The 8,797-nt window shown below is 44.3% G+C and overlaps 1 protein-coding gene across 1 annotated transcript; it reads right to left on the reverse strand.

Annotated features, from left to right (window-relative positions):
* Positions 1 to 3,787: 3,787 nt before the first annotated feature.
* LOC101470433 (keratin, type I cytoskeletal 50 kDa) lies at positions 3,788 to 8,429 on the reverse strand. Its single transcript, XM_023153725.3, has 8 exons — positions 8,239 to 8,429; positions 6,869 to 7,460; positions 6,346 to 6,428; positions 5,117 to 5,273; positions 4,865 to 5,026; positions 4,458 to 4,583; positions 4,157 to 4,380; positions 3,788 to 4,022 (listed from the first exon to the last, which is right to left on the reverse strand). Exons 1-8 carry the CDS (start codon positions 8,421 to 8,423, stop codon positions 3,860 to 3,862), a joined length of 1,692 nt encoding a protein of 563 aa, XP_023009493.2. The 5' UTR covers positions 8,424 to 8,429; the 3' UTR covers positions 3,788 to 3,859.
* Between the last annotated feature and the right edge of the window lie 368 nt (positions 8,430 to 8,797).

Here is an 8,797-nt window from a genome sequence, read left to right on the forward strand (position 1 = left end):
CTTTAGCAAAAAGGAAAGTTTGAAGCCTAATCTTGAAAGTAGAGATAGTGTCTGTCTCCTGAATCCAAACTGGAAGCTGGTTCCACAGAAGAGGGGCCTGAAAACTGAAGGCTCTGCCTCCCATTCTACTTTTAAATACTCTAGGAACAACAAGTAGGCCTGCAGAGCGAGAGCGAAGTGCTCTAATAGGGTGATATGGTACTACAAGGTCATTAAGATAAGATGGGGCCTGATTATTTAAGACCTTGTATGTGAGGAGCAGGATTTTGAATTCTGGATTTAACAGGAAGCCAAAACAGGAGAAATCTGCTCTCTTTCTAGTCCCTGTCAGGACTCTTGCTGCAGCATTTTGGATTAGCTGAAGGCTTTTCAGGGAGTTTTTAGGACTTCCTGATAATAATGAATTACAGTCGTCCAGCCTGGAAGTAATAAATGCATGAACTAGTTTTTCAGCGTCACTCTGAGACAGGATATTTCTAACTTTAGAGATGTTGCACAAATGGAAGAAAGCAGTCTTACATATTTGTTTAATATGTGCGTTGAAGGACATGTCCTGGTCAAAAATGACTCCAAGGTTCCTCACAGCGTTACTGGAGGCCAAGGTAATGCCATCCAGAGTAAGAATCTGCTTAGATACCATATTTCTAAGATTTTCAGGGCCGAGTACAATAACCTCAGTTTGATCTGAATTAAGAAGCAGAAAGTTAGCGGCCATCCAGGTCTTTATGTCTTTAAGACATTCCTGCAGTTTAACTCATTGGTGTGTGTTATCTGGCTTCATGGACAGATAGAGCTGGGTGTCATCTGCATAGCAGTGTAAATGTATGCTATGTCTTCTAATGATGCTGCCTAAGGGAAGCATGTATAATGTAAACAGAATTGGTCCTAGCACTGAACCCTGTGGAACTCCATAATTAACCTCAGTGTGTGAAGAGGACTCTCCATTTACATGCACAAACTGGAGTCTATTAGACAGATATGATACAAACCACTGCAGTGCAGTACCTGTAATACCTACAGCATGTTCTAATCGCTCTAATAGGATATTATGGTCGACAGTATCGAACGCTGCACTGAGGTCTAGCAGGACAAGCACAGAGATGAGTCCACTGTCAGAGGCCATAAGAAGATCATTTGTAACCTTCACTAAAGCTGTTTCTGTGCTGTGATGAGCTCTGAAACCTGACTGAAACTCTTCAAATAAACCTCTGCAGATGATCTGTTAGCTGTTTGACAACTACTCTTTCAAGGATGTTTGATATAAAGGAAGGTTGGAGATTGGCCTATAATTAGCTAAGACTGCTGGGTCTATGAAGATTAAATATTTTCAGGGTTTATATGATTTGTTTGTTTATGAGCAGCTTTCCTTTGATGGTGTCTGACAGCCGAGTTAAAACTCATCCACCCATCCACACACATGCAGTATGCTGGTTCATATTTGAGGGACTTCCTTGGATGCTTTTCATGTAGCAGTAAAACCGGTCTGCTGGGGATCAGCTTCGACACTGCAGGCAAATGTTTCCATGTAATCAGCACAATCACCTGACTTCCTTTTTCAGAGTAAGGAACATTACAGCGTGTAATTGGACTGTAGTGTAGTTATATTATTTATATGAAACATGTATTAATAAACACAGATGCGCTGATGTGACATTGTAAAAACGTAAAAATAAGAAAAAGTCAAGCAGTGCACACACGATTTGCAACCTCTGAATTTTACCTTTATTTTACACTTAGATAATGATAAGTATTGTTTGTCAGGGTAGGGCCTCCCTCAGCTCACTGTGTTGTGTCTCCTCCACACTTGGGTCTCGAGAGTTTGTTGCAGTCGTCAGAAACATGCTGAGTATAAATATTGTGCAACAAATTCTGGTGATAATATTTATCCCCAAAGCAGAGTAATGTAGAATCACTTAATATTAAAACATCTTGGACCTGAGCGGACTTCTGTTGGAGATAACAATGGAGTAGGCCGAGGCACGTGCAGCGAGGGGGGTGGAGGGGGCTTGAGCACCTGCCCCTTTCCTCTCGGGTGCCCCAGGTGCCCTTTTCTTTCTCTCTTTTTTTAATGTGTGTGGAGTCCTGCCTGTGCCCCTCAACAAAAACATTTAATTATAAATCCTAATTTTGCTCAATAAAAGCATCTTGCTCGCATCAGTCACATGAGGACTTTTAACCAATGCTCGGCCTTGACAGCAGAGCACGTCGGTTATGAGCCAGGAAGAGCTTGCAAAGAGCACGCACATTTTTTTCCGCCTGAGCGGTGCGAAGCTGTAGGAGAAACACACAAATTAATTGGGAGCCGCAGACTGGTGCCACAAAAACCAGTAAGTAGTACAGCGTACACTGTAGACTACACCACACAGCAGTGTTACTATGTACATGTTGTTCAGTTGTCTTGTAGCAACTGACAAACTGAAACAAATGAGCGTGTGTGTGTGTAACCGGTGTGGTTCTGCGCTGTGTCTGATCCTGACGATAAAAGGTGAAAGAAAAACCTCCAAATAAATAGCTGGCTCGCTCCAGCTCCTACGACCAAATACAAACAGTGGGGAAGAGGGTTAGCTCAGCCCACCACAACTTCCAAGCTAGCAAGAATGATCTATTCATGCTAGCGATCACGTTCCCTAGAACACACATATGGCACACACGTACTACACATTTATAGCATCTAACAAAAAACAGGCATAATGATGGCAATAATTGAACTAAAATTGCAATCAGAAACATCAGGGTGGCTAAATATGCATTATATGTGTGTTTTACAGTGTTGGAAAGAAATGACACCGACCGCTCCCACAGGGGGATTGTAGAAAAGGGGAGGGGCCAGAGGGGTGCAGTGTATATATAGGGTTGCACCAAAGAAGAACAATGAGGAGGGGCTCTAACTGATAATGAACATAACTACAGGCTTGGAGGTCCTAAAAGGCAGGTATAACAGGAACGGTTTGTGGGTTTAGAACACATTTTGTGTAATTATAACAACATGTGATTTATGACCCTCTTACATGTGTGCAACAGCATGACAAACATTACTTTTATTAACTGCACAGGTGTGAGGGTCATTAGCTGCTAGCTAATTGGGTAAGAGTGGGTCTGTAGCTTTGTGTAATTATGATATTGTAAAGTGTAGAAGTAAATTTAAATGATATACAAAGAGGTGTTTACAAAGGTTATAAAGTTAGTTATGTAGCTATTTGGTGGTTTTGATATTTACATGTTTACACGTTTGAATGTTTAGATATGCATGTTCAAACCAGTAATAAGTATGTGTTATATCTACCTGGTTGTTTTCCCTGTTTTGATCTGTATGAGATTTCCTGGCTTCTGAGAGGACAGTGAAGTATTCATGCACACAGGAAGTGTGGGTTGTTGTTGCTGTGTGCTGAGAGTAAAGAGGCTGCTAAAAAGTTATCCGTCTCCATCTTGCTGTTCCTAATTATTCAGAGAGATTCCAAACCATCTGGTGAACCCTCACGTTACAATATCATGAAGAAACAAACGTCCAGCCTGGAAGTAATAAATGCGTGAGTGCAATCTTCCTGCTCTATCTCAGTCATTTGTCCTTTGACTGCATCTTGCATCTTCACAGAAACACTGTCACCAACTTCACACCTTTAACCAGCTTTTGAGTGAATCGTCCAATTACATGACAGTTTCCGAAGATGAGGGACCTGAAATTACTGTGACTCAACAGCTAACACAGTATATTTGATCACTTCCTGGACCTGATTAATTTAACTGAACTTAATTTGAATTTCAGCCCAAACAAAAGACACAAAACGCATTTTTATTCTGAAACTCCTCAGCGGATTTTTATTTGCATGTTCATTTCTGTGAGAGCGCCCTCTGCTGGAACTCACAGGGTGACCTCTTCTTTGTGGGAGCTCACCACCTTCCCGTCCACGACCTCCTCTACGATGACGATTTGTTTTTTGGTGGTGACGCTGGTGGGCCCAGAGGAGGCAGTGGAGGAGGTGGAGGAGGAGGAGGTTTTGGAGGTGGTGGAGGTGGTGGTTTTACTGCAGTAGGAGACAAACAGGACCGTCTGGATTTAATCACTGAACATAAATATTTCAGAAACATTTGTTTGCTGTCACTAAAGCATTTTTCATATTTGTCTGTCCTAAACGTTTTTACAGGTAAAGGCTCTGACCTGCCGGTGCCCTCTCCTTCGAGCAGCCTCCTGTACTCGGCGATCTCCATCTCCAGCCTGGTCTTGATGTCCAGCAGCCTCTGGTACTCGTGGGACTGCCGCTCCAGGTCTGCCCTCAGCTGCGACAGCTGCTCCTCCAGCATGAGTACCTGGTTCTGGTAACCAGACAGCTGCATGGCGTACCGGCTCTGAGTCTCAGCCAGCGTGCCCTCCAACCCGGCTTTCTGCAGGAGGCACAGAGGAGGAGGCTCAGTGTGTTTTCTGGAAAGCTATGAAAACCTTTGTGTGCTGTGATACTGACCATGCTGAGCTGTGACTGCAGCTCGATCTCCAGGCTCTGCAGCAACCGTTTGAGATCTGTGAGCTCTGATTTGGACGTCTGCATGGTTTCTGTGCTGGCGACGACTTCTTTGTTCAGCGCTTCGGACTGAAAGGACCAAAAACAATGTTGTGATGTTTATTTAGATCAATATTAAGTCATTCACCCCTCGTCCATCCAGCCACCAGGTATGATGCACCCATCATGCTCAGTGTCTACAAAACAAGCCATTAGTATTATTGTGGAGTCTTTACAACAGCTGGTTGTGGTTTCTTCTGTATGAATAAAACTGAATGGAAAACCCAGAAACATCCTGGTGATGCTAGAGAAGAAGTCAGAGGCTCATCTTCTGGGATTGTTTATCTCCTGAGTTAAAAATCCTGCCTCACCTTCGCCTGGAACCAGGCGTCCAGTTCTTTGCGTTGCTTGGCAGCGAGACCCTCGTAGTGCTCTCTGATCTCCTCCATGACCTTGTTGAGGTCCTCCTGAGGAGCAGCGTCCACTTCTACGTTTACCTGACCGCTCATCTGAGTCCGCATGGCCAGCAGCTCCTACAAATACAACCAGGAGGCACATTAATGGACATCTATTAATAGCTGGGATATTATTTATCCCCAAACACAGAGCAAGAGCTCACTGACCTCCTCGTGGTTCTTCTTGAGGAAGACCAGCTCCTCCTTCAGGCCCTCGATCTGCATCTCCAGATCAGTCCTGGTCAGAGTCAGCTCATCCAGGACTCTCCTGAGCCCGGCGATGTCGGCCTCCACGGACTGACGCATGGCCAGCTCGTTCTCGTACCTGCAGAAGAACACAAGCATTCAGAAATTTCCCAAACAATCAGAAACAGAAAAACCTCATTTGGTTGCATCTAAGCCGTCGAACTATCTGCAAACCAACGACTCTCTGAGCAGCAGTGAAACTGAAACTGAAAAGAAGAACGTTTAAAGTAAAAGCTCTGCTGTTTGAAATGTTTTGGCTTCAGCAGGAAGAAGTTGCTTTTACTTTGAAGGCCAGCGTTCGTTGCTTCCTGTTTTACTGCCGCTCCGCGAGAAGTTAGGATTGTTTGCGCACGAGCTGCTCTCCTCCATGTAAACGTGACTTTAGCGCTGGACTAGTAACCACAGCGGTGGTTCTCTCTCGCCCAGCGACAGGGGGACGCACACTTCTGTGCTGGTTAGGCTTTTTTTGTTTGCCAGCATTAGACAAGTTAACATCACATGGTTAGTGGTCATGTGACTGCAAAGCCTGAATAGTGCTAATATACAGCAAGAGCTACCTTAAGGAAATAAGAGTGACAGTGAGTGAAAAGTGGGTGTGGTTTAGGATCTGAAAGAGCGTTATTTAATTATGATGTCATGCTGTTGTTTGCAGGCGTGACAAAGTCATAAATTAAAAAGCTAGCTGCACACAGCTGTGGAGTTACTGTTACATTTTTTCTTTATTTTCTGTTGCTTATTAAAATCTTTTCAAGTTCAAGTTAAAATTTTATTCACCACAGGCAGTGGAATGAACCCGCCCCCCGACCTTACACACACAACACAGACATCACATGGGGATACAGTCAGAGAACGGTAGCGTTACAGAAAAACACTGAAATGTACACTACAATGGGAAAGTACAAGAGGAAAAAAAGAGAGCTCTGCTCATGCTGGGCTACAGGAGGACAGCATGAGAACAGAAAACAAAAAAAGTCTTTTAAAAACTCAGACTGAGGTCTTAAGATTAATGTGTGCTTCCCCTAAACACGAGCCACTACGAGTCCCCCTGATTCATATTTGACTGGAAAAACAAACCCTGAAATATGTTTTTCATTCATACTCAACATGTCATAAATGAACTGCTGGCTTCATTAACAAACTCGTTCACTCACTTGAGCCTGAAGTCTTCAGCGGCCAGCTTGGCGTTGTCGATGGAGAGGTAGATGCCACCGTTGATTTTGGTAGCATCCTGGATCTGAAGGTGAAAACAGGGCAGTTTAAGAATATCCGATTTTACAGGTGAAGACAAACTGACAGAGCACCGAGTTCAGCTTTATGTGATGATGTCATCTTAAATATAAATGATACATTTCTGCAGTGAGGTTTTTAATCTGCTCATTTCTTTTATCTTCGCGCTGCACAAACAGATTTTCTTAGTTTCTGTGAAAAGTGATGAAAGTGTGAGGCTGTGATGTCACACCTTCGTCTTTCTCGGGTGTTTCCTTCTGTTCTGACTCTTATTCACCTTCACATCCTCCTTTGTGTTTTTAAATGCTTTGTGGTGCTTTACTCTCTGACTGCACTGCTTTTTTCTGCTTCAGGAAACAGATCCTGGAGCTGAAGATGAAGCTGATGCAAGGCTGAGCAATGCTGTGCGTGCACCTTGGTCATGTGACTAAACAAAGGTGAGCCTACCTTTGCATGCAGCTCTGCGATGGTTTTGTAGTACTGGCTGTAGTCTTTGGAGGAGGGGGAGGTCTTCTTCTCCAGGAACTCTCTGATCTTCTTCTCCAGCTCGGCATTGGCCGCCTCCAGCTTGCGCACCTTGTCCAGGTAGGAGGCCAGACGGTCGTTCAGGTTCTGCATGGTGGCTTTCTCATTGGCAGAGAGCCCAACACTGTCACCAGCACCACCTCCAAACCCGAAACCACCGCCACCTGCTCCACCGCCACCTGCTCCACCGCTGAAGCCAAAGCTGTAGGCAGATCCACTTCCACCTCCACCTCCACCTCCACCACCGCCACCACCAAACAGAGACATTGCGGATGAAGCAGTAGACATTCTGACTCCTCCCATGGCGCCGGAAAGGGACCTGCTGCTGCCCCGGAACATTCCCCCACTAGCAGACCTGAAGGACATCGTCTCGTGTGATGATGAGGATGAAGGATGCTGTCTTTCTGCTTCAGCTGAAGAGGAGAAAGTGGAGCGCTCAGACAGCGCAGGATTTTTTATACTCTCAGATGAGCGAGTGAGGAGGAGGAGGGATGATGGTGAGCTGGCGCCGAGCCTGGGAGGAGACACCTGTGATTGTTTCAGTCACGAACAGCAGAAAGCTTAATGGTTTAGGGTGTGCCTAAGAATGTGGAATCCACTCACAGTCAACACAGTGAATAACAGACATCACGCCAAGTTTCATTTCACATCAGAGGGGCTGACAGGTTCGAGGAAACCAGTTCAGACACAGATGATATTTAGTTAGAGCCTCCGATCAAGACAAATCCTGTCTCAGCCGCACAGGAGTGACTCTCCTGATGTGTTGTGTTGCTTTCATGCTCGTTTAACAGTTTAATCTTCAGTAAACTGAGGAGCAGCTGAAACTCGAGGTCCAAAGTTCAACCAAACACTTCTGAAAAGCCGCAGAGCTCAAGAGATTATCCTGCATAAGCATTAACCCATCGATTCTGAGCCGGAGAGAACCACAGCCCTGCAGCTTTACAGCCATTTTTCATCCACGCCTGTCCAGAGCCATAAAGCATAAAACACGTCCATTCGAGTCATCAGGGATATTTCACTGTCATACTTTAAAGTGAAATTTCAATCTTAGGTTTAAAATGAGAAAAATGTTGCTCACTTTACTCATATTTTGAGTGTTAGAGCGTCCTAGTTGTTGACATAGTTATAGTGTCATGTTAAACAAACACAAAGCCAAAGGCGAGGTTTTCTGACTCCACGCCAGACGTGATGAGAACCTCGTTAAAGATGCAAACAAATTAAATTAAATCTGCATGAAATTTGTGATGCAAATAAAAAGAATTTTGCTGTTGTTTAAATTGAAATGATCTCACCTCCAGTAAATAATATGCCCAGTGCTCCTCCCGCTCTGTCCTGGCCCTGTCTGGGTCTGGTGCCCAGCCTTTCTCCGTCCTCCCTGTTCTCCTTTTCCTTGCAGGCTCCAGGTCGGCCCACTGCTCTGTTGGCCTTCAGACTGAGACGACTTGATGCAGTTACTGGACTTGTGCAGCTTTTCCATGCTCCACACAGCAGCACTGACCTGAGCAAATGTAGTCTGGAGTCCCAAGAAGGCTCCAGAATTTCATTATCTGGGCAAATGCTGCTGATCCTAACCAGTGTTGGGCAAGTTATTTTGAAAGCGTAATTAATAACAGTTACTAGTTACTTCTTCAAAAAAGTAACCGAGTTAGTAACTGAGTTACAATATTCTAAAAGTAATTAATTACTTGAAAAGTAACTATTGTGTTACTTTAAAAAAAACGTTTAACCCTCTGGGGTCCAGGGTATAAGCGTCCATTTTTAACTATTTTCCCTCCTAATTTCACCTTTAAAAACTATTTATTTGCCTTGTTTGGTCTCATCCTTTCAGCACAGCCTCACGTGTCTGAATTT

Source organism: Maylandia zebra, linkage group LG4 (genome assembly GCF_041146795.1).
Source record: "Maylandia zebra isolate NMK-2024a linkage group LG4, Mzebra_GT3a, whole genome shotgun sequence".
Lineage (NCBI taxonomy): Eukaryota > Metazoa > Chordata > Actinopteri > Cichliformes > Cichlidae > Maylandia > Maylandia zebra.

Bases quoted from the DNA above. Each gene is read 5' to 3' on its own strand.
- LOC101470433 (XM_023153725.3), bottom strand. From the start codon at position 8,423: ATGGAAAAGCTGCACAAGTCCAGTAACTGCATCAAGTCGTCTCAGTCT. The intron at 6,429-6,868 runs GTAGGCTCACCT...TTTCACCTTCAG, and splicing joins TCGCAGAGCTGCATGCAAAG to ATCCAGGATGCTACCAAAAT. The intron at 5,274-6,345 runs GTGAGTGAACGA...GTTCTTCTGCAG, and splicing joins GCTGAAGACTTCAGGCTCAA to GTACGAGAACGAGCTGGCCA.